This window comes from Oxyura jamaicensis, chromosome 4 (assembly GCF_011077185.1).
Source record: "Oxyura jamaicensis isolate SHBP4307 breed ruddy duck chromosome 4, BPBGC_Ojam_1.0, whole genome shotgun sequence".
Classification (NCBI taxonomy): Eukaryota; Metazoa; Chordata; class Aves; order Anseriformes; family Anatidae; genus Oxyura; species Oxyura jamaicensis.
Genome location: NC_048896.1, coordinates 13,137,631 through 13,165,095, shown reverse-complemented (window position 1 = coordinate 13,165,095; position 27,465 = coordinate 13,137,631). Strand labels below are relative to the sequence as shown.

The 27,465-nt window shown below is 47.1% G+C and overlaps 1 protein-coding gene across 2 annotated transcripts in view; it reads right to left on the bottom strand.

Moving 5' to 3' along the window:
• The window catches only part of MAMLD1 (mastermind like domain containing 1), a 77,888-nt gene that overhangs the window by 9,428 nt on the left and 40,995 nt on the right, over positions 1-27,465 (bottom strand). Inside the window, exons 2-3 of one of the 2 annotated variants that reach the window (XM_035325189.1) lie at positions 22,816-24,085; positions 22,382-22,602 (exon numbers count right to left, since the gene is read on the bottom strand). In XM_035325189.1, the coding sequence (XP_035181080.1) occupies positions 22,382-22,602; positions 22,816-24,085 (1,491 nt within the window). Of the gene's footprint in view, positions 1-22,381; positions 24,086-27,465 lie in introns of both variants that reach the window. The other variant, XM_035325188.1, reaches the window with a different exon arrangement.

Below are 27,465 nucleotides of genomic sequence, written 5' to 3'. Positions count from 1 at the left end.
CGATCATTTGCTTCACCCCGAAGTCATGGGTTATGTATGCTTCTGGCCTCTGCTTCGTGCCTTTACAGAACTCTCCTTTTGCTCTTTGGAAGTTTTCTTTCTTTTTCCCTTCTCTATTCTGCTCACAGTTCAGAGATGCTCTTTAAGATAAAGCTGAGCCTTTCAGTTCAGAAATGCTCCACAGCTTTTTGTTTGCTTGTGTGTTTTAACACAATGTACGAACACTGATAAAACAAACTGTGCAGCTCAGTGGATCTTTTTTTTTTACCTGTCTTTCACCCATTTACTTGATACACAAGCATGTGAAATACTACCAGCCTCAGGTTTCTAAGCTTATCTTGCAGGCTGTCAGTCAGGAAAAGGCTTTGTTTGAAGGCTGTAAGTGATCCACGAGTATATATGGCTTTGTTTTTAAAAAAGTTCTTTTAAGTTTTTCTTTCTTTTCATATGGCACACACATCTTCCTTCAAAGGTAGCCCTCCTTCGGTGGGAGCAGTGACAACATCACCACACCTGGCTAGCAATTATACCAGGAGCTCCTCTCTTCAAGTGAAGCAGATGAAATGCTCATTTCCCTATAGCTGCTCCTACCCTGCATGCTGTTTGGACTCATCCTCCTTTTATATCTTTATATCATTCTTTTTAACACCGTTCTTTAACATTAAGTGCACCTGTTGTTTTTACGTGTAAGGAGCCAAGGATGCAGAGACGGGTGTTTTGTAAGTGTCTATATAACATATAGCCAAGATCCAGAATTGAATTCTCTGCAAAGAACAAAATATTTATATTTGCTTGTACAGCTCTCATGATTCTCCAACCCTTGACACCCTGCTCTCGTTCCCATGGAGGGCAGCTCGCCTATAAATTCAATGAGATAATCTAAAACTGTATTTATCTCACCCAATTTCGGCCGGTAGTCCTTCTGCCTGTCTCTACAAGGTTGCACTAGCTGCGATGACAAACTACAATGTCTCGTATCTATAAAGTGGTTTGACTCAAGTAATCCTTGTGTTATGTCAAGGCACGCTCTCTAGCAGAGGTGTCGATGAGATCCAAAAGTCGGCTGAGCTCAGCACCCGGTGGGGGCTGCCACAGAGAAATGCAACAACCGAGTGGTGAATTGGAGAGAGAACAGAAAAGATCCAATCATAAAATAAAGATTTCACTCCAACAGAGTGAAAGCCAGGAAATCTTGAGATCTTTCCTGATTCCTAATGAGATAAACCAGCTGTCTGCCTGCCCATTTCGGAGAAGCTCTGTGAACTGCAGCATGGTGGTCTGGAGCGCCGAGCTTAGCAAACATTTCATTTCTCTAAGCTAACGTTTCCATGAATTTCTTCTTCCCTCTCATGTAAAGGTTCGATTAGCAGAGGCAGATGCCTGAGTCTCGTCCCTTGCAATAGCAGTTGGCTGCCTGACCGCTTCTGAGAAGCCCTTTGCATGAAAACCTGCCCACATGCAAAAAACAACAGCACATGCTCCTGGGTTCTCAGGCAAGCCCACAAACACAGCATGCTCTGGCACAAAGTATCACATCACTTTTTCACTATTAAACCTCTCGCAAGCTTGCTCTTTCCTGACAGACGAAACCATTCAAGCACCGAAAATGGTTCTATCAGATCATCTGCCCAGTCGGGTGCCAAAATCCTCCCCACCAACTTACAGAACAAAATCCAGCGACAGCAATGAGCTGACATAATGGATAGAAAGCGAGCTGTGACTAGGCGGTCCCCATCATCAAATTTTTAAAACCAAGATATTGGTATGTGAAAAAAAAATACATTAAGGTGACCTTGAGTGTGGGGAACAAGGAGCTATCCCATTATTTTTTAAAATATTAAAATTATTATTAAAGCACCCAAAGCTGAACTGTAACCAAGCCAGCTCAATCTCCCCTTAAAAATTCCTTTTCCCCCCTTCAATTCAGATTGTATTTACAAACTGTAGATGTCTCATTTTTTCTTGTGTCATTTCATTATTACAGAGTTGAGATCACTAGCCATCTGCAGCTTCATTTCATCAAGCTCTGATTTGTCCTTGGAGCAAGGTCATCCGGGACAAGAACATAAAATGCTGCTTTCCTCAACTGACAGTTCTTTATGCCTTCCTGTAAATATTCCCCACTAATTTTAAATAATTTTACCACTTCATACTCCCCCTCACACGCACTGAAAAGGCTGATATACACGCATATTAATAAGGATCTTGTCATTTAACCACTGCATGACATATTAGAGGCAATTAATGGTGTTTATTTGCTGATAACACAGGCATTTCAAACTCCAGCTCAAGAATCCTCGATGGCTTCATGTGACTTGTAGGGCATTAGCGATGGGTCAGAAGTTGGGACCCCCCCCTCAGGATTAGCATACGGTTGGAGCGACTGCTTTGCATCAAGCAGAAAGAACCTGCAGTCGGTGCACAAAAATTACGGGCTGCTATGTTCCCTGTGGTGGGGGGCTGATAACAAAACATTGCTAGGTGTGCATTCACTGAAATCATCAAGCGATAAGGAACGATTTTCAGATGCACCGCACAAAGCTGTAAGCTAAAACCAAACACAACCAGAACAAGGAATTTTTGCTCAAATCAGATTTGACACAGCAGAAATTCTGGAGAATCCTTCTCCAAAGCAAAGGCTGCTGCTCAAGACCACTCACTGCAAAGCCAAACCACTGCCACCATCACCCCAAAAAACAAAACAAAAAACCACAACCAAGGTAAATTCATTTGAGAGTCTTCATTTGTAGAACTGTGAAGCAACAGGGAATAACTGAGCAACTGAGAAGAACCGGCACTGGCTGGGGGGGTCCCTCACCCCCTGGTCACTGGCAGCAGCAGACAGAAGGTCCAGCTCTGACCCCAGCCCACGGTGTGTATTTTTCAGCACCTGGGAAACTCACTGCTGGGCTCACGGAGTGGGTATGGAGATACGCTCTGCTGTACGCAGCCATCTGGCTCACAAGTAATGGCGTGAGAGTTTTTTTACCTGAGCACCTTTCTTAGCCCCAGCAGTCCCACACATTAAGACGTGCACATCACGGAGGTCTCTTTGCAGACACCCCTGCATGCACGATGTGCAGGTGGGCACACGAGCCTCCGGTGACTTTACTTGCACAAGCACACATCCCTGGTGGGTTTGGCTCATGAGACTGTGAGCATGCATTTTGTCAGAGGAGATGCAGAAAATGCGATCATCAAGGGTGAGCTCCCAAGCCACCCCTAAAGGAGATGATCTGGAAAGGTGAGTTTGTTTCATGACTTAGTCACAGGATAAAAGCCGGCCCGAGGGACCAGGACTCACATCACCAGGTTCAGTTTCCAGTTCCACCATACATAGTTTCTTCATGTGACTATGGACAGTTCGCTTCATTTCTGTCTCAGCTTCCCCAAAAAGGAATAAAATCTCCTCCCCAAATACAAGAGATTGAGGACCAGTTCCTGGAGCAGCTCTTCACCCTCCTGGGACGGTGCCTCCATGAGGCAGAGCCGCGCTTTGTGCCTCTCCCCAGCGAGAGGCAGAAGGGGCTTTGCCTGGCTCACCGCGCAGACGAGGTTTTGTCGTGTCCTCCTCTCTACATCTGTCCTCTGGGTCCGGCCACAGCTGGTTGCGTCGCAGAACGGCACTAAACTACACCGACCTGTAATGGTCCCCCGGGGCCTCCGACCTGGCTGCGCAGCTCAGTGGAGCGCGGCGGGTCCCGGCCGCACGCCCCGCCGGCCCTGACTCACCCCTTGCGTGCCGCAGGAGGAGCAGCTGCAGCAGCCACGGACACGGAGAATCCCTCGGTGCCCAGCAGGGAGCTGGCAGAGGGCTGTGTGCTGCGAGAGGGCAGCCCCGTGTGCTGGCTGGTAGGAAAAAGCAGAAGGGGCTGGCTGAGGTAGTTGTGGGTGAGAAGCTTAGGGTTTTACTGGAAGTCCTCCTTGGTATTTTATTGTGAGAGCTTTTGCTGCAGCAAGGACAGTCCTGCTTCATGCCGTGTCCTCTCCTGCACCTCTGGCGTCTGCCTGCTTCCACCCCTGTTACATATCCTACTCTGTCATTTACAAGGGAGGAGATACCCGCAATTAAAAATTTATCCACGATGAAAAAAAAAACATTCAAGCGCCTCCAAATACCCTCTTCTCAAGTCAGCCAACGCTTCCCTGACATTTTCTGGGACTTGGTGCCTCTGTCACTTAAGAGACTGGGCCTCTAGAAGCACCCTCTGACCGGCTGGCCCAGCACACCGTAAGGCGATGGGAAAGCCCACAAAAGAAGCAAGCTGGCTGGAGCTGGCCCGTGCTCCCATTTCTTCCGCGGAGACACCGCATGTCAACAGTTAACTTCCCTTTGTTCCCATCCGAATGATTAAGGTTAGAAGCTTGCCTGGTGACATCACCAGAGTTTAAACATGCTGGATATGGTCCAGGGAGCCAAAGTTATTGCTGACCCCATGGTTACTGATCCGCTCTGCAAGTAGCTGATGTCTGCTCTCACTTTATGAATTATTTAATGGGTTAAAGATTGGTCAGGTCTTCTTTATGCAACGTACAGCTACGGAGTGGGCAGGAGGACATAAACATGCACTAACAAGGTTAAAGTCATATACTGTAACTACACTGTCTGTTTTCAGCTTGCAGCTTTATTGACTTAATCATGCCGGCGCTGCAGCCAACAAATCATTAAATCCATTCCATTCTTCTGCTGGTTCCCAACCACAAAAACAGAGGCAGGCAAACACGAAGCGAATCCCGAGAGGGGGTGGGGAGCGGCGGGGTGCGGGGCCGGGAAGAACAGTGGGATCACTATGGAGTGCCGCGCCGGCCCCTCGCTGCCAGCACAAAGACGCCAAATCTGTCTTTACGGACTAAGTGGTTTCATGGTTTAAAGTGACACACTCGTTTGTTCCTGTTTTGTAATGATTAGAAGAAAGAAGAAGGGGGGTGGGGGTGTAAAAAAGGAATAAAAAGCAAAGCGAGCATCTCCGTGCCGTACCAGCGTGTGCGTGCCCTCGTGCCACGCACAGACCTCTCTCAGGAGCGAAGGGCAGGGCCAGCCAGGAGGAGATCTGGGCGCCCGCTGCACCCCAGGGGGCTCGAGCCTTGCACCGCGCTCGCTGCTAATCTGCAGCGAAATGCGGGCATAATAATGAAGAGTTCAGCATAAAAGAGAGAAGACGTGCGGCACTAAATCAGTCCTCCCGTTGCCCTCCGGGAGCAACTGCGACCACTGCAAGGGATGGAAGTCCCGGTTGGCAGAGCCAAGTAGCAGCTTCAGTTTCGGACAAAGGCTTTCCTTTCTGACCTGGTACTTAGGGCAGCTTTTCACTTCCACCTTTAGGTCCCCAGGCAGAAGTGCTCGGATTGTCAGCAGGTGTCCCACCAAAGTCAGCAGGCTGCCAAAATGCTGGTTTGAGGTCTGAGTTACCCAGGTTTGAAAGTGGAGCTGTCATCTTACCACTTTTGAGTGTGTAAGATCTGTGGTTGTCACTGCTGTCATCCTCATTTGCTTCTTGCTGGAAATAATCTTCTCCATCGCCACAAAATACAAGCGGCTTGCTCTGTGCTAGGAGAACGTTGCGTCAGGACGCTGCTCCTCTGCGTTACAAGCAGGCTACAGAGGAAGAATTTAGCATGAACTCTTGGAAACCTCCAGACAGCAGCGTGCCTTGCTTCTTTCAGAGACGCTAGACACAGCCTATTTGCAAGCTTCCCTCCACTGAGCGAACGTGCAATAAATTCCCCTTTTCTGGGAAAGACTCAGCTGCGGCAGGAGAGATTCCCAGCCCATTTCTACCTATTCTAAAAAGAAGGAGCAGCCAACGAGCTCCCTTTTCCTCATCTCCTGGGTACAAGATGCTTTGAGTGCCCTGTAAGGATAACTCAGGATTCGGTACGAGATGCACCACAGCAGACCTTTGAACGCTGTCATTATTCCATTTTACAGTTGTTTTCTTTAGCCCCAAACAATCCTTACAGTTTGAGTTCCAACCTCGCCTTCTTTTGTTTACCAGTCTCCAGATCCCTGCCACCTAGAGATGTCTCCCGGCTCCACGTATTGCAAATAAACATATCATTACTCGCTGCAGCAGTCAGCCAGAATTTGCTTGGAGGAGCTGCCGGAGAAGAGCCTGTCCCCAGCCCCGCACTGCTCATGGTGGGGAGGCAGAGGAGCACCGCCAAAGGTCCTGCTTCACAGCCACCGCGCTGGAAAACCAGGGCAGGGATGAACACGTTGTCCGAGGCAGAACTCAGCTATTTCAGGTACCTGCACGGCTTTCAGCTTTGTGGAGCTGTGCGCACTGCAGCGCCACAGCTGCTGCTTCCAGCGATGGGAAGTAAAGGGCCCACCTAGCTGCCGACGGAGCAGCTCCACCACATCTCCAGGTGCGCGTTCGGGTGAAGATACCCTCTCAAGAACCTTTTCTCCATTGGGAGGAGTGGGAAGAAGGATGGCTGACAACGGGCAGGGCTAAACCCACGGCTCCCAACTCCCAGGCCAGGGCAGAACCACACTTTTTTCCTTTTGGCTGGAGCTCAGCAGCCTGTGCTCGGCACCAACAGGCTCCCCACCGCTCTGCCCCCACCTTTCCACCCGTGCACACTCACAGGCCCCGGCTGGCAGAGCGAGGGCTGGGAGGATGGAGATGGCCACCCAGCGAGCACCTTATCATCATCCTGCACTTATCAACAGGACGTGGACACGCAGAGGAGGCTCCGGCACCGCAGAGGCAGCCGACACACTGCCTCCAAGGGAAGCGACAGTTGCGGTGGTGTTTTAGGAACGACACACCCAGCCAGGAGTAACACCAGCCAGGCTATTTATAACCAACCCCCGGTTCCAAAGGCTTAAAATAGCTCTGCTTTTGTTTTTACATTTTTAGGCAGATCCACGCTTGTATATCCATGCAACTCCACTGGCGGGCTCCACATCGGACGCAGAGCAGCTGGTCTGGGCAGTGAGGGAAAGTGCTCCTCACCTCCCTGCTGAAAGTAGACCTCAACTCCCCTCTGCTCCTTCCCCTCAGCCAAAATGATCAGAGCTCCCAGGCCTAATTCTGCTTATTTTCACCTACAGCCAGGCTCTTCCAAGTCCACACAGCGAGGGACAGGCAGCTCTGCCCGCAGCAGAGCAGAGGAGCTGCTTCCCCCAGGAGGCAGCACGCGGCCCCACGTGCACTGCCCTTAGCAGCAGCCGCTGCAGCGTCTCTGAAGGAGCTACTGGGTCCTCCAGTAAAGCAATCCTGACGGCTTGGTTTTGTCTGGTGGTGGTGCTTTGTTTTTTCTTTAAAAACAACAAAGGTCAATTTACAGAGGTAGTCAAACAAACCACAGCCGTGTTTCTGAAATGAGAGCTCTCTGTGGCCTCGGCCCAGGCTTTGCTATTTGTTCTCTGCTCCCCGGTGCCACCGTGTACCCCCCTTGGCATTTCTTAATGACGGAGCACCCGTGTGCTCTTTGTAAAACAATTATAAAATATTCAGGGCAGGAGCAAAACTCCTCATGCAGCCAAGGCTCCGGCAGACTGCATAGGTGTCAAATGGTAAATCGTCAGGCGTTTGGGTTTAATTGCAGAGTTATTTATACCCTGGAACTTGTTATTAACGTAGGACAAAACAGAACCTACTGTTACCCGTAATTAAAGGGGCTATTATGGGACTGCAAGAGCACGGATGGGCCCAGCCAGACCACCCCTCATTTGGCAGCGGTGACTGGTGCAGGGAGGGACAGGAGCCAGCGGCCCCATCTCGAGGTAAAACAGCCGACAGCTCCTAAGGGGTCGGTCCCAGCACGTGAGTGTGGGGCTGCGCTCACCCCAGCCCCGCACCCCTCTTCCTCCAGCCCCAGAGACCTGGCACAAAGCCGGGGTGCTTCTGGAGGAGGTGTCGCAGGGGTGCGATCCCACCTTTCTTTCCCCATCAGCAACTCCTTTCTGACAAAGGGGCACACGGATAGGGCACATCCTGGATTTGGCCGGGAGTTGCATAAGCATCCTTGTTAAAATTCAGGATTAACAGGTTATATTTTCATTCGCGAGATCCTTATCGGCACGGAGAGAGGTTTCCGATTTCACCAGCACTAATCAGGACACCACAATGGATTTCCGGTCCCAGCGACGAGGCTCAGGAGCCTTTGCAGGCTGTGGAGCCGGTTTTAATTCAAATCTAGCTGGCAGAGCTATTGTAGGCTGCATGTTGAACAGATTAAAAAAAAAAAAAAAGTCACTTACATGCTACTGCACCTTATTTCTAAATCCATTTCGTTCAGACATAAATCCCCCTGACCACCGAAGCATCTGGCAGCTGCTCTCCCTGTCCAGAACGGCGCCCTCCATCCTGCCCGTGGCTCTGAGCGGCGATGCCCTTTAGGGTTTTGTGCCATAGAAGAAATGTGCCAAAACCCTGCACCGTTCCCCACCTCAACTCCTGGTTTATACCATCAAGGCTACGCAAAAACAAGCAGCAAATGTGTCTCGCGTAAAGAGATGAGCGTGCCACGAGGGGCCGTGCTCCTGAACGGCGTGGGGCTGCGTGCTGCGCATCGAGCTGCCCCGCGCGGAGCCAGCCCAGCAGAGGAGAGGCAGCTGGCCTGCCAGGACAGTCAAGAGCAAAGCTGCCGATGCCGTGATTACAACTGGGAGGCCGAACAGCGTCCCGAGAGGGAGTATCTTTGTGGACAGAGAGGGGAAAGGCTCATTGACAACTGGCTTCACCAGATGAGTAAATTAGAGCCGGGTTATAGCCTTCGTGTTCTCCCCCTGCCTCCGCCCCAAGGACTCTGTGAGTCAGTGGAACTGGAGGAAAAATATACACTAAATTCTACAAGTGCAGGAATTAAAGAGACATCTACACAGCTCGCCTCTGGCGCTTGATACCAGCTGCAGAATTGGGTTAGCTTGACATTGCTGCTGGAGGTGAACAGACCCAGAAAGGCTGGCTGAGCAGCAGGCAAGCAAAGCCCCGCTCCGGCAGGCAGGTGAGCTGGAAGCTGACGGGCGTCTCCCTGCCGAGGCACAGGGACGCGATTTTAATGTCTTAAATCTGGGAGTGAAAGCAATTAAGGAAAAACTCTGCTTCCTGCACGAACACGAGCTTCAGACAGTTTGGGATTATGAGATAGATGCAAATCTGTAAGAACGGTTTGAGCGCACGCATGTCTGAGCGCCTGAGACCCTGCCAGCTCTCCGAGGTGCAGGAAAGCCTTGCTGGGATTTGCCAGCTCAGGCACACTTTGGCGCCGGATCTTTTACAGGTGAGGACAGCACCAAATCAAACCCGCTGCCAGCCACCGGACCGGGAGATGGACGCAAGCGGATATCACAGCTCTGAAGAGGAAATCTCGGATGTCTCGTAAATCCTGCTGCACGGAGCCCTGCATAGCAGGGGGACTTGCTCAGCGCCTCGCCGGGTTTGTCTGCTCAGCAAACGCACGAAGAAGCCTGCGAGGTGCCACGGCCCGGGGTGAATCGCGGCCAGGATAGCAGCCGGCTGCCCCTCTGAAAGGCCCCAGAAATCGCAGCCTCACCCCCCTGACACCTCAAAGGTCAGGACAGCACAGAAATTAAACAGCGCTGGGGAGCTGGGAACTCCTCCCAGCCTCACTGCATGTGGCTCAAGGTGCGACTTGAAGGCCACATTTAATTCGCTGCCAGCCTTTGGCTTCTGACTGCCCGGGGAAGGCCGTGCAGAGGTCATTCCTCTGCCTTGGCTGAAGCTGTCCCTCTCCCAATTTCTTTCCTTCCCCTTCCCACTGGCTGCCCTAAAACTGAAATACCCCAGACACCAGCCACCAGCTGCGGCAGGGAAAGGCGGCGTTCAGGAACACACGTCGGAACTGAGCCAGAAGCAAACAACACATGTCTGGGTTAAGCTGCAGAGTCCTTTTTCCTTAATACTTTCCTTTCTCTCCCCGTTTGCTGTGGGCGTGCAGGGAAGGGCAGAAAGGCTGACACAGACGAGCCCAGCAAGCTCTGATACTTCTCCCAGCTTGGCGAGGTTCCCTCAGGGCCGGAGCTGCGGTTGCTGCAGGGGTCAGATAGGAGGAGGGAGGACAGGGGAGGGAGAAGGGGAAAAAATGAACAGCTGCAAACCAATTACGGCTGACTCTGCCGTCCTGTCCAACGCAGCCCGTCAATCTAATTCAGCCTGGTGCCTCTCTTCCTTCAGCCGTCTGGTGCCTGCCTGGGATTCAGGAAAGGGGCTGTCTGACTGCCCACTTTGTCTCACAAGCCAAAGGGGCCCTTCCCAGCCACAATTTCCAAAGGAAAGAGATCTTGGCTGGCGGTGTCTCTTCTCTTCTGAGAAAACAGGCGCTGAATGTAGTGGCGGCAGCTTTATAACCCTCTCCTGCCCTTCCTCAGCAAACAACCCGAGTGGAGTTTGAGCATGAAAATGACCCTGCCGGCTCCTCAGCTCGGCAGTTGTCTCACAGCACAATGAATCAATTAGCGGCCGATCATTATTGCGGTAACTCTATCTTGCACGAGCAAGATTTTATACACAGATAGAATAGGATGTTTTCTGCTCGTTTCCTTCCTGTCATTCCAATCACGAACTACTGTTAAAAATACATTGCATTTAAAGCTCGGGATATTTGCAGGCACGTGCTCCAGCTGCCCAGATGGACGCCTGGGTGCTGCTCTCTGCACGGCAAAGATACGCAGGGACAGCGATGATGGGGGCAGAGACCACAGCTGGGTTAGAAACTCGCACGGGGCATATGCAGAAGGTCATCTCGTTTTCAAGCTCCTAATCTAAGGGATTACTTTAATTCCTCATTCTGGCCAACTGTTTTGGTTTATAATCTACAGTGCAGGACTCCTTCCAGCGTGTCTAAGGAGGCACTTGTCTGGGTATTTCTTCAGAAATTAGCAAAACTCTTCTGTCTGGAAGGGGTTAGTGGAGCAGTAAGAGCCTTTTAGTGCCCAGTCAGAAGAAGAAAATGGGCTCTGTTAAGAGACCAGAGCACAATTCAACGTTCTTGTGGTTAAGGTTGGCAGTAATCTAGACAGCAGTTGGGTACCCTCCCTCCAGTTTAATCAAGATGGAAATAGGCAAAAATGTGTATTTTAAATGCACTTAGGCAACGCTTCATCTTATGAAAAGCCTCAATATTGTTCATTACCGTAAGCAGAAAAAAAAAAAAGAATCACGAAGAAAGATTTTAGCTCACTGTACTAAAAAATTCTTTATAGAGTACGAAATCTGAGGAAGCTCAAACAGCACCTCTGGAAGCTCAAGCACAGCGGTGCTACCTATGGCTTCAGCCTCAAATGGAGGAGCACAACCAAGCCAGGAGTCCCTTTCTAATCTTATCCCACACAGGGTCTCTGATGGTTACAGTTCTTTCTAATTTAAAAATTATATATATGGATAGGAAAGAGCTCAGACTCTGAGCTTTTGGATTCTCATGTCCATTTCATCCTCATTGCCAATATTTTTTTCTTAATAATAAAAAGATTGGATTAAATTGTCACGTTTTCTTTTAACAAGTGAAAAATAGAATATAAATAAATGTTGGGGATTTTAGACAACGTCCGGAACTCTGGGAAAACACCAATACATCTGGCAATTTCTTTTTTTTCAGCTGAAGAAAGATTTACTTACATTTCAGGACCATCACACAGGCTACGGTGATGTTATCAGCATTTCTCTGTTCTTGCTGACCTTAAGTACTCTTAAGCCATTAAATGCATAATATTTTCTGATAATAGAATGCCACTCACATCTCAGTCCCAATAACTCACTTTAATGAGATAAGAACCTACACACCAAATGAGTCCATCTCTGTTTGAGAAATATTAGCCCACTTTTGGGAACTGCGGGATTGCAGCGAGCGACCTCAGGAGTCCACCAGCGTGTTCCTGGAGAACCCGTAACTCCCACCTACATCCAGAGGAATTTGAGATGCGTACGGATTGCACAAGCAGATGCTAATCTGCAGAGAACACAGGTATGGGCAGTCTGCATTTTTCCTTTAAGCAAACAAGAACCAACAAGACTATTAACGACAGCAAACAGCACCGGTTTCTAGCTGCACGTAGAAATAGGCTTTAAAAACAACTGTATTCCTTAAGTGAGTCACTGCATCGTAAAGAGAACTTTTACAAGAAACTTCTCGTTGTTTACAAAATTCCCCCCTACATATTTTTTAATTCATTCCTTCCCACTCACACCACACGTACTAACCCGGGAAAGAGAGCCGTACGAGACAGAAACCTGACGCTTCCATCAAAAAAAAAACACAGAGTCATCAATATTTACTCCGGGCACCTTCACTTAACAGGCTCTCCGCTTTTTCTGCAGTCGAACAGCAACCGAAATCTGAGCAGAGACTTTCTTATCGAGCTACCAGGAGGTCGCCCAGCCTTCCCCTGGCGCGGGGAGCCGCGGCTCGGTGGATGCTGGAAGATGCCCTCGTGCTGCCGCTCTGCCCGCAGCGCTCCCCCGGTGCGGCGCTCGGCACAGCGCTCTCGCCCAGCCAAGGACGAAAAAATACAGCAGGAATAGCTTAATTCCAGCTCTAAATGAGCTCAGCGGGGAATCTAAACAGTCAAGTCAATTGCCAGAATCTGCACTTTTCAACCTCGTTCTGCTCCTTTGATCAGCCTGAATTTGGAGCTGCAGCGATTAATGGACTAATAGAGGAAGTCACAGGATGCCTCTCGGGAGGAGAGGGAAAAGAGAAAAAAGTAGCTCATCCCTGCTCTGCATCTCCTCTGCAAGCACCACACTTCCGCACAGCAAACTGAAGTACCCCTGCAGAAAGTGAGCCGAAAGGAGGCAGAAAAAGGGGGCTGTCTGAAATAAATGATAATAATAAAACCCATAATTCATTAATTGCTTAAACACGCCCTTTGAAGCAAGGGTAAGAGAAAACAGACTATCCAAATACAAGTGCCTTGTAAACTGCACTTCAATCCAGTAGAGTAACAGTTTATACTTAATAATGCCAGAGAGCACAGGAAATATTAAACACATTCATTAGGCAAGGAGAAGCTTCCAAAAGCCCCGAGTCTTTAAGTACTGGGAGAAATCGATTTGTTTATGATGGGGATGTGCACTACCTATCCCAGGATAGCACGTCCTCATCTTTCTGCAAAGGGAAGAAACACATCCACAGAGCAGCCTGCAATCACAAAAGAAAAAGGGGAAAAAAGTCTTTGGTGAGATTTTTTTTTCCTTGCTTGCTTTTGTTATGCTGGGCCTGACAGGGGGGCACTTGTCCTCCTGCAAGGAGCAAGTTGTGCTTCTGCTACTCATGACTAAAAAAGCAAAGCCCAGAGAACTATAAGTGATCGGTGGACTGATGAAAACGTGATCTTCAAAGTTTGGGACATTAACAAAATGTGGGTACTAGCCCCAGAAAACAAACAAACAAACAAACAAAAAAAAACAAACAGCCAAAACCCATTCAAACATAAACGTGAACTAAGGTAGGAACACCAAAGCTTCCAACTCTCTCTCCTTTTCTTTTTATTTATGGCAGAACTAATACGCCATTGCCAATGATTACGTTTGCCCTTCGCTGCATCCTTTTCCTCCACCTCTGGTCTTGAGCATACAAAGACGTGCATACATGATTCACCCTGCTCTCAGAAATAATCCTGCAGCCGTCCTGGGATGACCTCCCGCTGTGTAAATTTAGGTGTGTGCGCTTGAATCTTTACAAGATCAAGCCGCTGAAGTAAGGTGGCAGTCTGGGATATCACACGCACTGCTCTGTCCCCGTTACAGGGCTCCCCTCCTTGTGTGGGTCCCTGAACAATTCTGTAAGGGGGGAAAATAGCTCGGCACAGCTTGTCCATACCCTGCATTCAAATCTGCATCTGTCTGACTCTGATTTGAGGTATCTCATTTTCATTATTGCAATGGAAACTGTTAAAGCATTTTGCTGGTCATACAGAGACCGCTATCCATGTTACAGCAATGTATTGCCTATCTTGGTCTTCTAACATCTCCATATGCAAAGGGTTAAATTGTAATACAGGATTACTTTTTGTTAGCAGTCAGCAGAGCTGCTAAGAATTACATACTGATATGATAATTTTTGCCTTTAGATATGCTATGAAAAATTTAACCTAAAATTGTACATGTAATAGAGTGATTAGCCTTCAAAGCCCTAAGAAGAGCTGCTTCATTCCGATTGTGGATTTCTATCAATTATTAGTGCAGGCTGCTTGAAATAGTCCAAAGTGCTCGAGACAGAAATATCGCAAAGCCACCACGGCAGACTGATATGCTTCCTAAACGGCCAGAGTTTTTGAAGACAGCTCGTAATAGTGTTTGGCTTTCAAACCTTAATGTTAACAGCTTTGATGGGACTGCTTCTAATTTGTATTTAAGACCCATTACCTCTTCCTCTAAGCAATCTTCGTGAGACATCATTTGTTCCAGGGGGATATTTGCCATACAGAGCAGATCTGTAATGGCCGTTAATTCACACCATTTTGCTCGCTCCTATATTAATCAGCAAACTGTGAATCATCCCAGTGTTTCCAGACTCGCAGATGTACGAGGGAACCAACGAAGCCAGTTCAGTTTCTCTCCCCATTCAGACGCGGAGACAATATCAGTTCCTGTTTACAGCCACTGCTTTGTTTTCCCCCACCCACACACTGAAATTTCTCCAAAATGCCCAGAGAAAAAGAAAAAGAGACTGAGTTCACTTTACCAGGAAAGTTATTTCTAGGTATTGCATCTGAAACAAAACATGTTTGTACTTTTCTTCGTGTGCAGCGTTGACTGCAGGGAGGCAGAAATGACAGAGGGACAGACCCGAAGGACGAAGTGGGCAGCTCGTGTCACCCCACCCTGCCGAACAGCCGTGCACGATTTATCGCCAGCTGAAGGACTGTTGCATTTCTCTGCCTGCTTTTTATTCTAATCGTTTGAGTAGCCTTTGCTTCTCTAAGTATTTCTGCCTTGCGAAGGGCAGATGCAATTTTGGGCTGCTGCACGGCCATACTGGGTGGAAGCAACCCCCCCAAACAAGGGCACAGCCCATGCAATCACAATATCCTGGCAGAAATTATTAAAAATAGCTGTTGATTTGGGCGTCGAATGTGAGAGAGGAAGAAGGGCATGGTCTGGGGGAGGAAAGCACGTTTTCTGAAAGCCAGGCTGCTTTTAGCTTGAAGTGAGCCCCCCAAGCCGTGGTTCAGTAAGACAGAAAATAGCTAGCCAGTGACCAAACAGGCCTCCCAAGACGTGGCATGAACTGGCGCTAAGATGCTCTGCTATCGATGGGAATTTACAGCACAGATGAAGCAAGAGCCGGGGGGGGGCAGTAGGGTCAGGGAAACCTCATTGCTACTCATCAGCTGGCCGTGCTATGAGCGCACCTCATCGGTGCCAGAGTTAGGGGTGCGCTGACTTGTAAGTGAGGATGCAAGCAGAGGGTCTTAACAACGTGAAGAGGGGTTAGGGATGGGTATTTTTAAGACTGGGACGCAGAAAGGAGGTGCATTCATCATGAAGCCGTCAGTCACAGCAAGAAGGTCCCTGAGTCTTCCCCTTTCACACTGAGATTTCTAGGATGTTTATAACTTTGCTGCACCTAAGGGCACAGTTGAGAAAAAATACATGTTCCAACTCTTTTCTCAACTGCTTATGAATTAAAGATTTCTGCATATGGATTTTTTTTTCCTCTGTGGTGATAAAAAAAAAAAAAAAAAAAAAAAAAAGTGAATGACGCAAAAAATGGGTTACTTGAAAAAAAAGAAAGCAAGAAAATCTGTAGCTGGGGCCTGATTCTGCCAATGTTTAGCCCAGAAGCAACCCGGGAATGCTGCTACCAAGTCAACTAGAAAACCAGGGAGAAGCTGTCCACCGGGGCTGGCAGGATCAGGGTGGTTTTGGTACAACCGGGTGTCAGAACACGGTTTCACATCAGATGAATCAGACACGTCAGCACGGTAGCACCACTTTCCCTATACATGGGAGAGAAGAGGTTCTCTCCTACCCCCACTGCAGAGCAAAAGGAAACAACTGTCTGTTGCTTAAAGCTTAAAACCACAAAAGCATTTTTTTAAAGAGTTAAAGCAGTAACTGTGCTCGATGGCACACTGCTCTGCTCGTCCCACCGCTGCACAGCACCGCAAGGACGGGGCGCGTGGGATTCAGCAACCAGAAAGCTCAGCCTGTCCTGCTGAAATTTGGTGACTTGTCCTAATTTTCTCCAGGATAAGTCACGTTTCCATCGATGTGTTCACAGCACATAAGCACTACTACTTTTCTTTTGCCACCAAAAAAACGGACACTGCCAGGTCAGGCGGTACACACGCCACTTTCTGCTCCTGCAGGGAGCGATAAGAAATGCCCCCAGCACCCCCACGGGGGTGTCTGCATCCTCAGCACCAAACATTGGGCAGAACTTCCTCCATTTTATTAAACCTTACCAGCTAACGAGGGTAAGACTGGACTGCTCAGGGAGCTGCAGCTTTGCTGCACATTTCGGAACCATGAGGGGTGGGGGGCTCCCGGCACCGTGCTCGGGATTGGGTCTATTTAGAAACTTCTCTGCAGATCACTCCCCCTAGGCTGATGTGCTACGTGAAGTCCAAGCTGCTTTCAGCACAACAGATAGCTAAACTGGAAGGAATGATGAGTGCATTAGGCAGAGCTGCTGGAAATAACAATGCCTGTAAACGTCTTAAAACACACGCCAAAGGACGGAGAAGGTTAAGACGTGGCTACAAAGACTCAACTACACCAGAGAAACGCTTTGAAATACCTGCAGCCTAGTATAAGAGGACACATGCAATTTAAAAAAACAACATGAAAGAGCAATAGGGTAAGAACAGATCTGAACTGATTTATTCTTTTTTTTATCTCGACTCCTGCAGTTCTGAGAATACCAGATTACTGCTGGCATGCTCAGGCCCAACACCCCATTTCTTTCCACAAGTTTACTCCTTTCTTTCCCAAACTCACCCAACATTACTTACTTGCAGAGGACGGCAGGGAAGGGGAAGGTGGCAGTGCTATCATTTCAGCCAAGCTCCTTTGAGGCTCACTTGAAAGAAGGGAGGAGGTTTGAAAAAAAATACCAGCCCCGTTGCAACTGCACAGCTAAATATAAATTCAGAAATGACCATTCAAGAAGATGTTTTTACATCTGCGGAGAGGTCAAACTCCAGGCTCAGCCTTATTGCTCTCTGTAATCCAGATTCATCACCAGCTTCCTTTATTCGCCTAGTCAAAGGCACTTAATTAGCTGAAGGGCTTGTTGCTGTGCCTTCAAAAGCTCTCCACTCCCTCAAAGGCTTTGCTCTGGTATTGTGCTACCATGGCCCTTTGAAATCAAATCTGTTTTTCTTTTCCACAGCATTAGTAAAGAAAAAAAAAAAAAAAAGGTAATATTTTAAAAACTTTTTTCAGTGAAAAGAAAAGGAAAAAGTGGAGGAAAAAGAGATGATGAGCAGGAAAGATCACGCAGAACTTCATTCAAAGCGGCTTTAAAGAGAAGTTTGATACTTAAAGAAAAAAGGGTGGGGGCAAGGAGGCTGGCAGAGGGAAAAACAGATAAAGCAGATAAAATCTGTTACTCCTAGCCTTAATAATACCCGCTACTGCCATTTGTTTTATGTGTTAGGAAGACTCCTTGCAACGTCTTGGAAATCCCAAACAAAACGTGATTTTTCCCTGTATTTACAACATGATTGTATGTACTCAGAGCTTGGGGCTGAGATCTCTGCTGTTCCAAACTCTTAACCAATCTGAGCTGATGAACCTAAAACGCTGCAGAATCAGAACAGTCCCACCACCATTCACGGTGTGGTGACTTTTCGTGGGCAGAAATAACTACACAGCATAGAACAGCCAGGAATCACTCCGCAGTATTAACATTTCCATTAATATTATATTAATAAAAGCTGTATTTTCTATCCCATTATATTTATTTAACCTTTAACATCTAAGCTCTGGGTCAGTTTGCTCTTTATAACAGTGCACTTCTGCAGTTTTGTTTCTATATTGAGAGCACTCATGCTCAGAAACAAGTCTTTTTATTTATTTTTTTCTCCTAGTACGTTTAATCCAGCTCAGGGGTTTTGGTGTATCTCCTCCTCAACCTGTAATTTACTCTGCCAACCCAGATACTGTATTGCTGCTTTTACCAGTTAAAGAAACACTATCTAGTCCTTTTCAGAGCTTTTTGATCTGCAGCATGTTCTTTACTATCTCATGCAGTCCACACACAGTAAAATACAGACATTTTTTTTGCAAATGATATTATTTCTCTCTGTTTCTTCTGCTATAATTTTTCCTCTTCCATCATTTTTGGCAATGGAGCTGAAACAAGCTTACCCTTCGCTGACAGCCCAGTATACAGCTATCTGGATGTCAGCAGGAATGCAGCGAGCTCTAAGAATAGCACATTTGGTTCCTACAGAGCAAGTGCAGCTCAGAAATGCACAGCGTGTCACACCCAAACAATGGCTATTTATTATCCATGGCCCCTCAACAAAACAAGCTTTTAAATTGTGTTTGCTTTTAAGCACGTTACGGAGCAGTGGGCAATGCTGCCCTCCTCCCCAAGGCCCTGAAACCTTAACTTGGGCAGACTCGGGCTTGGAAAACCAGTGGTCCCCCAGAAGGTTTCTTTTATTCCAGCCTGAGTGAAATGCAAAGATCAGCAGCTCTTCTTCACAGCACCAGGAGAACCCTCCTTTGCTTTCACAAGGACCTGTTTCTGTTCTTCCGTTGGCAGAAATAAAAGAGCTCTTCTGAAAGCAGTGCTGTGGTGGCAGCACGGCTGAAGGTAGAATTGGGCCCACTGTGACATGCCAAGAGGGATGATCTGCAAGTACAAACTGCATTGAGACACGAAATTCAGGGAGATGCCCAACTACTCAACCTGCCTGGGCAGATGCAGCCTTCCACGCACCCAGAAGCAGCCACTGAAAGCCAAGTGGCTGAGCCAAAGCCCAGAAAGCAGCGTGCGATAGTTTAGGAGACTCCTTGGCTCTCTGGCATTTAATACCGTCTTTATATCGGGGATTTATGAGCCCAGACCTTTGAGTGTAATTTCACTCAGCAAGCATCAGTACTACTTGAGTAAAATGAAAACCTGCACATATCCACGGGAGCACCGCGAGCACCACCAGGCTTTGCAATATCACACAATGCAAGCTGTCAGTGCCTAAATCAATATCTGTCAATGCTCAACAATAAAGACGTAGTGCTTCAGATGTGAAAAGATTAGACGTTATCAGATTTACCAGTTGTCCAGGCAAGATGGGCTGGGGGATGCGGACTGATTACACTGAAGAGATGTAACATTAAGTACAAAAAGCGTGCAGCTGGGAGGCACCGGGAGGAACCCAGCTCGTGCAACGTGGAGTCTTTGCTTTAATACTCATTAAAACAACAGCAAAAAGCTCACTCCGGGTCTATGTCACAGCCGCTGCTCTCTTCCCCATGTTGCTCGGCCTGCTACAAGGATCAAATTTCATGGTTTATTGTTCTCCCTCCAACTGGCCACCATCCACATTCTTCTTCTGCACAAAGCTGCACCTCTCGCTCAAAAGGAGGGAGCTCTGTGCCTTCGTTTTATAAATTTTAGTCACATTTACAAACACACACACACACCGAGTAAGGAGATGACTTTTAAACACTAAACAACATTCCAGGGAACGCTGCTATTTTTCTTTCAGCATATTTCTGTGAATGAGGCTAAAAAAGGCAATTTTCCACCAGGCAGTTACTGATTTTTGAAGATGGAGAAGTTCTCTCCCATCTTCTGAGTCTTTAGCTTCTTGCCTTTTAATGAAACAATTGCTCTATGTTTGAGGAGTCCTATTCATCACCAGCCTTAGGAGAGGGCTGGCACTGTGGTTCTGAAAAGCTCAGATTCTGTTCAGACACACTGCTGGAAATCAAAACCACAGTCACTGAAGCCACTTCGTTAGAGTGAACTGAAACTGTTACACAGCGGGCTGGGTCCCAAACTCCACTGTGTTTCAATGCAGATAAGAGATCTATTGCAGACAAATAACAGATCTACACGCTACGTTCAAACAAACAGCAAGTATCCCAGAATTTTAAGGCTCCATACCTCAAATATTTTTCCGTTTTCTGTCATTCTTTCACTCAAAAAAAATCATTTTTTGTCATTTGCTTTTAATTCAGCACTCAAGTTCCATTTTCTCCAATGAGATTCACAGTAAATTATCAAAGCCCAGCAAAATGTTCTGCTCCTGAACATCCACTGTCCTTCTCAGGCAGCTCAGCAGACTGTAAAACAGTGTCATCTGCTCTGTAATTAATGTAATAAGTCTTACTTGGAAAATGAGGGAGGCACCAGGAGCTTACCTAACTCGTCTGAAAATGTAAGATGCTCATCACCTGTAATCATTGTCTTAACCGTCCTTAATCATTACTGATAGTTGCCAAATTATAGTAACTCTCTTTCTGACACTAAGAACCAGCTAAAAAATGCAGCCCATGCAGGGCTGTAGGAAACTTGTTGAAGAGGGGCAATTTGGGCCAATTAAAGAGATTCACTGCAGGAAATTTTCTCCCTTTTTTTCCCTGGTTAATCGATGATGTAGGGGTTCAGAGGTGCAAGACAAAAATGCAAAGCAGGGAAATCTAGGGCACAGGAAACCTCAGGAATCCAGCAGGGACGTGGCAATTCCACACACCCAGTGGGGAGCCAGAAAAAAAATGCTCAAACGTTATGGACATATGATCAAAAGCGATCATGTTACTGCAATTTAACGACTTACCAGCCATCATCTGAGGTGCAGTAAAACACCGTGAATGTATTCTTCACCCACACTGCCTCCAGAGTAAAACATCTGATCGGCAGTAACTCACGGAGCTGCAGCAACTCTCTGACTTTCAGTTGTATGTCCACGTTCCTGGATCCTAAGCCCGAAAGGCCCTCTGTGTTGTGTGTAATTTGGGTCCCCGCACGCCTAAAGCACCATACCGGCTTCAGGCTTCTGTTGAATTAGGGGCCTCACACTGATAACTCTTTAAAGTGAACGATGTATCCTGTATCATTACATGCTACCTATGTGGAAAAGCAAATTGAGCAAGCCACCAGCTTCTTCCACCTGTTTTCGGCCGCTGCCTCAAAGCAGGGGAGCACCGAGTGCGCGCAACTTTGGGTCGATCCCACAGCAGCACAATGGAAACGCACCTCATTAATGTACCACTAAGAGGCTGACATTTAGCAACCATCCCCTTATTTCTCATTGCTGGCATAGGAAAAGGTTACACCAAGCCACCCACACTGAAGAAGTCCACCTCTGTAAGAACTGGACACTTGGAAGGTAGAAGAGCAAAGAAACCCAGAGCCTGGAGTGCATCCCCCAGCTAAGCACAGCTCTCTGGAGCAGATGCACAGCTCTCTGGAGCAGATCCTTGCAGGGTTTTGGAGGTAAACCTCCACTTTGCTGGGGGAGAAGCATTTTGGTGTGTCACAAGGAGCCAATGTGAGCCTGCGTGCATGGCTGGACAGCTTTAAGGCTGCTGCCAAAGCGCTGGCTCTGCCTGACAAGGTGGCTGGCTTCGGTGGTGAGGTTCAACTTCTTTCCTCCTATTCTTCATAACAAAAAGACAGATATTTATTGCTCCTACCCAAGCTCTCAGACAGAGTCCCCAGGCCCTTCCTTGCTCTGAAACTTTCACAGTACGTCTCTCTTAATCTGGTGTAGAAGCAGAAAGTGCTTTGCACCTCTCTTTGGGTCTCAGGGAGAAAGTTGTTGGAGGGAAACCGAGGCTGCTCTCACTCCTGCCAGCTGCATTTTCATGTTTACCAGCTCAGTTGGTATCGAAGATCAACAAAGGGTGGGGAATGGCCCTCATCCAAAGCAGGGCATTGCTTCTGGCGAATGCTGGTAACAGGTATTTCAAGTCTGCCTCTTTGCTATTCAGGAGCTGTACTGTTTGACCTGCTGTCCATGAAGCAGCCATATTTTAACTTCGCTTCTCACCTCACCTTATCTTTTCTAGCCTCAGAAACATAACATGGAGATGAATTTGGTCAAAGGCATTAGGAAAAAACAAAGACTCCCACAAAAAAAAGATGAGAAACAAACTGTGGGAACACCTCTACAGTTAACAATATAAGCTAAGTGAGAACACAACCTATACATTTAAAAATAACTTGTTTCAGTGGTGTGAAATGTGTTTTACCTAGCAGGACAAGGTTCTCCGCTGGGCTGGAAGTGACAATGGACGGTGGAATTACAGTACATTTCAACCGAACCAATAAATGAAGTTACTTCTTATAACTCCACGACATTGTTATTGCCTTGCTGATGCACACACTGTGCACACCCCAGTTCAGTGACGTCACATTTGAAACACAAAGGAAAGCAAAAATAAGAAAATGCATGACTCAACATCTGCACGTAAGACCTACAGAACAGCAGAAGCGCTCTTACCTGTCTGTTCTGAGATGGCAGCGTGGCAGGCTGCATGTGTCTCTGCACCCGATGCGGCTGCTGCATCAGCTGTCGAAACTGCTGCTGGAGAAACTGGCTGTTGTTAGCCTGCTGGGACTGCTGGGCGGCTGGAGACTGCTGCTGCTGCTGCTGGAGATAGTGAATGAGCGACTGCTGCCCTTGTCCTGCTGTCAGAGGTGACATCTTTTGAGTGGCTGACTCTGAGGCAAAGTGAGACAGTGGCTTGGTGTTATTGAAAGAAAACTGGTCTTGGCTAACAGGGCTCTCATTCACTAGACCTGGCTGTAAGCTACTGGATGGCTGTTGCATAATTATGTTCATATTTTTGGACTGGTTTGTAGTCATTGATTTGAAAAGCGAGTTCTGCATACTTGTGGGGTTGTTGGTGGGAGTGATATTAGAGATTAATGTACCTTGAGGACTGAACGGCTGCTGATGCAGAGCTGGGCTCGACAGCTTCTCTGGCCTGTACGGTGGAGAAGGTCCAGTATTCGTGGAAGCCATGCTGGCAACCAAGTTGTTCTGTGGACTTTTAATATTGCTGGCTGGCAAGCTGGCTGCTGTCAGGGCAGGCAGCATGGAGCTCTGCGGGCTGAAGGGCTGCTGGTTCAGCGCCGGACTGGAAAGCTTCTCAGACCCGTAAGGAGGAGAGGGGCCATTGGATGGGGTGCTGCTGGAAGTCATGCTCGAAAGCAGGGTGTTTTGAGGACTCTGAATGTTGTTTCCCGGTAAGTTATTAGCAGGCATACCAGACACCATAACGTTTTGAGGACTGAAAGGCTGGTGGTGTGGGGATGATCCTGCCCTGTAAGGGGGAGAGAGACCAGGAGGAGACATAGTTGGCCAGCTGGGAGCCTGTACTTGTTGCTTAGTAGTAGACACCTGCTTGCTAGCTGCCAGCTGCTTTAGCTGCTGAGCGTGCCAGTTGGAGCCAGGTATGTTGGGTAAGGGTACTGGAAGCATGGGTGGAGGCTGGTTCTTGCTCTGAGCTGCTGTAGAGATGGGCGATGCAGCAGGTTTGTTTGAGGGAGGAACTTGGAAGTTAGCTCCAGCAGATGACGGTCGCATCTGAGGAGATCCTCCACTGGTTGGGTTGCAGCCTGGAGAAAAGTCTTTGTTAGCAACATGGTTCTCCAAGTGGGAAGTCTGTGGGGAGGACTTTGGAGTGGTACTTATGCTTGGTTGAGAATGACTCAGCCCAAGTGGCTCTTCGGCCTTGCTGCCCAGAATCTTCTCCAGATCGAGGTCATTGGGAGAAGGATCGGGCATCTTTGTCAGCTCTTCCAACAGGTCTTGCAACTCTTGGTCCACAGACTGTAAGCTGTTTCCTTTCTCATCATAGTGGACAATGTTGTTAGCCTGCCCTCCTATCGACCCCTTCTGATTTATTTCCGTGTTGGGCGGCACAGAAAACGGGGAGCCGATGCCACTGCCGTTCATGTGATTGTTTTCGAGGAGCACTGAATGACCTGTGACTCCCATGGAAGAGGTGCTGTGACTAGTGGAGAAGGGAGAACTTTGCATTTCTGGACACGCCACATTGGGGTTGGTACCTTGGCCCATGGAAAGGGTTACGTCATCGAGACAGAGTCTTTTACTGTCATTTGGGAAAATGACATCAGGCACACCACTGGAGGCAGGAGAGCTATCATCTTCCAGTTTTCTTTTAATGGATCCCTGTAACTGGGAAAATAAAAAAAGAAAAAGAAAAAGAAAAAGAAAGGATCTGTTATTGACCTTACTCGAACACCCTCCGAAGCTCCATGCTGTAACGCTGGGTTGGAGATACTGAAAATTAAATCAGACAATTAAAAAACCAATCATGTGAGACAAATTCAATCAGGATTTAAGTGGGTGCAACTTCACTGAAATCAGAAGAGTTATAGTCAGACAAAGGCTGAATCTCACATGCTGGCCTTAAAACAGATGTTAAAACTATAAAATACTGTCTGTCATGTGAACTGTAATGGAAGTTTTTAAAATAGTTTCTGCTACCATTTCAATTAAGACATTATACTCCCTGCATAACAAACATGCCAGCATTTTTATGGTAACATTTTTTAGGTTGAAACAATGGTAGATCTGCATGAAACCCTGGACTGAATTTAGCAACCTTCTGCCAGTGACTCCGATTAAATTCAGACCTGAGACAACTAAATTGTTTTACATTCTTTATAGGCAGAGCATCTGAAATAACTGGCATACTTTCTAAACAAACCAAAACAAACAAACAAAAAATCTCAACTATCTATCTAAACAGACTTTCAACTTTCAAGCTCGCTAATCACAGATGTTTTAGATTTTACAAGCCAGTAAAGAACTGCTAAACTCTTAATTTTTGTTTGTTTGTTTTTTCTAAGTCTATGGCAGCATGGGATTTGTTATTTTGAAGGATTGCAACTCATTTGTAAAACCTGAAATATTTTCAAAATACAATGATAGAAATATCTTGATCCTCAAGAAATGGTAGAGTTGTAAATCTGCAAATCCTGAGAAAAAGAAAAACAAAACTTCCTTATATAGAAAATGAAACCAAAAACAATGTCTCTAGCACTAATTCAGTGAGATATGGCAATCTCTTCCAAATATAATCATCTGCGGCTTTCATTTTTAACAACCTTGACCTGTATGTCATAGGATTAATCAAACATTAACATTGCTGCTTCAAGTTAAGGGAAATAAGCCTTCTGTTCTTGTATAACAGTAGAGGGAGGTGGCATTTAGAAAAGTATCTTGTCAGCAATGGGGAAACCATAGAAAGTCACTGTTCCTCTAAGCCAGCTCACGGTAAAACCTCTCCCCCGCCCTGACCGACACTTAAAGCACTGCTAGTCACCTAGTACCAGGAAAAGAAATCACATCTAATACCGCCTCGTACCATTACAAGAGAAGTGCCAGCATAACCACGTCCACTCTAGGGCTGCAGTGGGTATGAGTAACTTCTAAATTTTACACTAAATATTAAGCACAAGAGCCTCTACGTCACTGCCAGAGGAAGCTGAAGCATTGGATTATTCCTCTGGATCGGGGAGGCCAAAATTTGCTTAGCTTTAGGAAATGAAACAAGGCCTACATCTTCTCCCAAGTGTTGGTCTAATGGTGAATCAAATTCTTTTCCCTCATTTTCTTTGATAAAACTAAGCCAGAGTTGCATGTTTCAACAGATGTTGCCCTGTGTAGGCTGAAACTTGTTGGTAGAGCATAACTCCAGATATTTAAACCCTGACATGTATAGAGAATCTTTACAGGGGCTTCGCACATCCAAAACAAACACAGCGCGTTCCCAGGTTGCATCCCGGGAACCTCAAGGCAGGCGCTGCTGGGGGATCTCCCACACTTGGCCAGCTGACATGCTGGCATGCACATCCTTGCCAGTGCTGCTTTTTGCCATAGGAAATTCCTATGCTCTGAGTTACTGGGGGAAAAATTGGGCTTTCTAAACACTTCAAAGATATTCTTTAACTGTTGCATGGTGGAGTACATGTGATGGGAAAACAAAAGCCCATTTCTCCAAGACTACTGCTACATGTAAACAGGTAAAATAAGGCCGTGGTGTTCAGAAGGTATGGGCATACCAAAACTGGGACAAGATTTTTAAATAGGATTCTGTTCTTTTAGCCCTCATGAGAAGCCTGGCTGGAAGAGACACAGCAATGTTAGTTAGATGTTATGTTGTCTTGAAAAGCAAGGCTCCTGTTTCCCAGGTGAATATTTGCAAGGTGACCATAATGACCAAAAGACCAATTTCCCCCAGCGCAGGCAGGTACAGCTCCACTACATTTTGTAGTATAGCATTGGCTTAAGATAGGTTTGACTACAGCCCCAAATTTGAGAAACATACTATCCTTAAATTGAACTAAGGACATCGAAGAGTAACTTTGGTCAGAAGGGAGATCTGGGTATCATCAAGCACATCACAAATGAAGAAAATAGACGACAGTATTTCACCAGGCACTTAAGCGTGAAGTATCAAGTACAAACAGAAATCTCTTATTGGGCTGGATGGGCTAGCTGAAAGCATAATAATATAATATAATAATAATAAATACTCCCCACTTGAATGCACATGACTGCTCCTCCCATACCGCATGTTGCACTGCTGTGGTCTCTGCTAGGAGCCAGCACATCTCCCTAGCTCCCCTGTAGATGCTCTCCATTCATATGCCCCTGTAGCAGCACGGACAAGTGCTGGACAGAAACACAGTGTCTCAGGGACACGGGCTCACTCAACCACACCATCACCACTGAGGGACGATGACTTTTAGGACCAGGATCTCCTGACCTAACTCATTCAAGCAGCAACTAGTTGCAGATCATTCCTCTAGCATGCTCAGACATCTCAAGACCATCTCTTTAAAGCATCTCTATCTTTTTCCAGACTCTTCCCTTACAAAAGCCATTTTTATTGCACATTTACCTCATTTGGCCCTTGATTCCCCTAGAGGGGAGCTGATTTATTCCAACTTTGTCCCCTTCTTTCGAGAGGGTTTATGCTATTTGACAAAATCAGGAGAAACGAGGAGAGCACCAAAATATGTTCCTTCCCTTTCTCTGCAGAGCAGTGTACAGGGCAGCTTCATTCCAAACTGAATATCGGGAAGTGAATATAAATATTTCATAAACATGTAACACACACACACACTTAGGGTGGCTGGGAGCTGTATATGGCTGCGTATGGGAAAGCCCCATTTGTGCAAGCAAGGGCTACAGAGACAAGCAACGAGCAGGCCCTTGCGACCTTGTCAGAGTTCACTGCACTGCATTAGCATGCACATGCTAAATTCTGCTGGGGAGTAGCTGCGAAATGAAGGCAGGTTCTCCAACCTGGGGAACATCTGATTATGAGGTGTCCATGATCTCAGGTTTGCTTTGGAAGCGAGCGTGCCACGACCCCGGCACTGCTACCCCCTCAAAACCAACAGGCGCGCTTCTGGGGAAGGCCCAAGTTACAAATGTGTCACGCTGCTAGCTCCTAATGGCAGTATAACAATAAATAATAACTGTTTACACTGCTCCTTCTCAGGCAGCTATACGGTATGGTTACAAACATCTAATTTGTCACA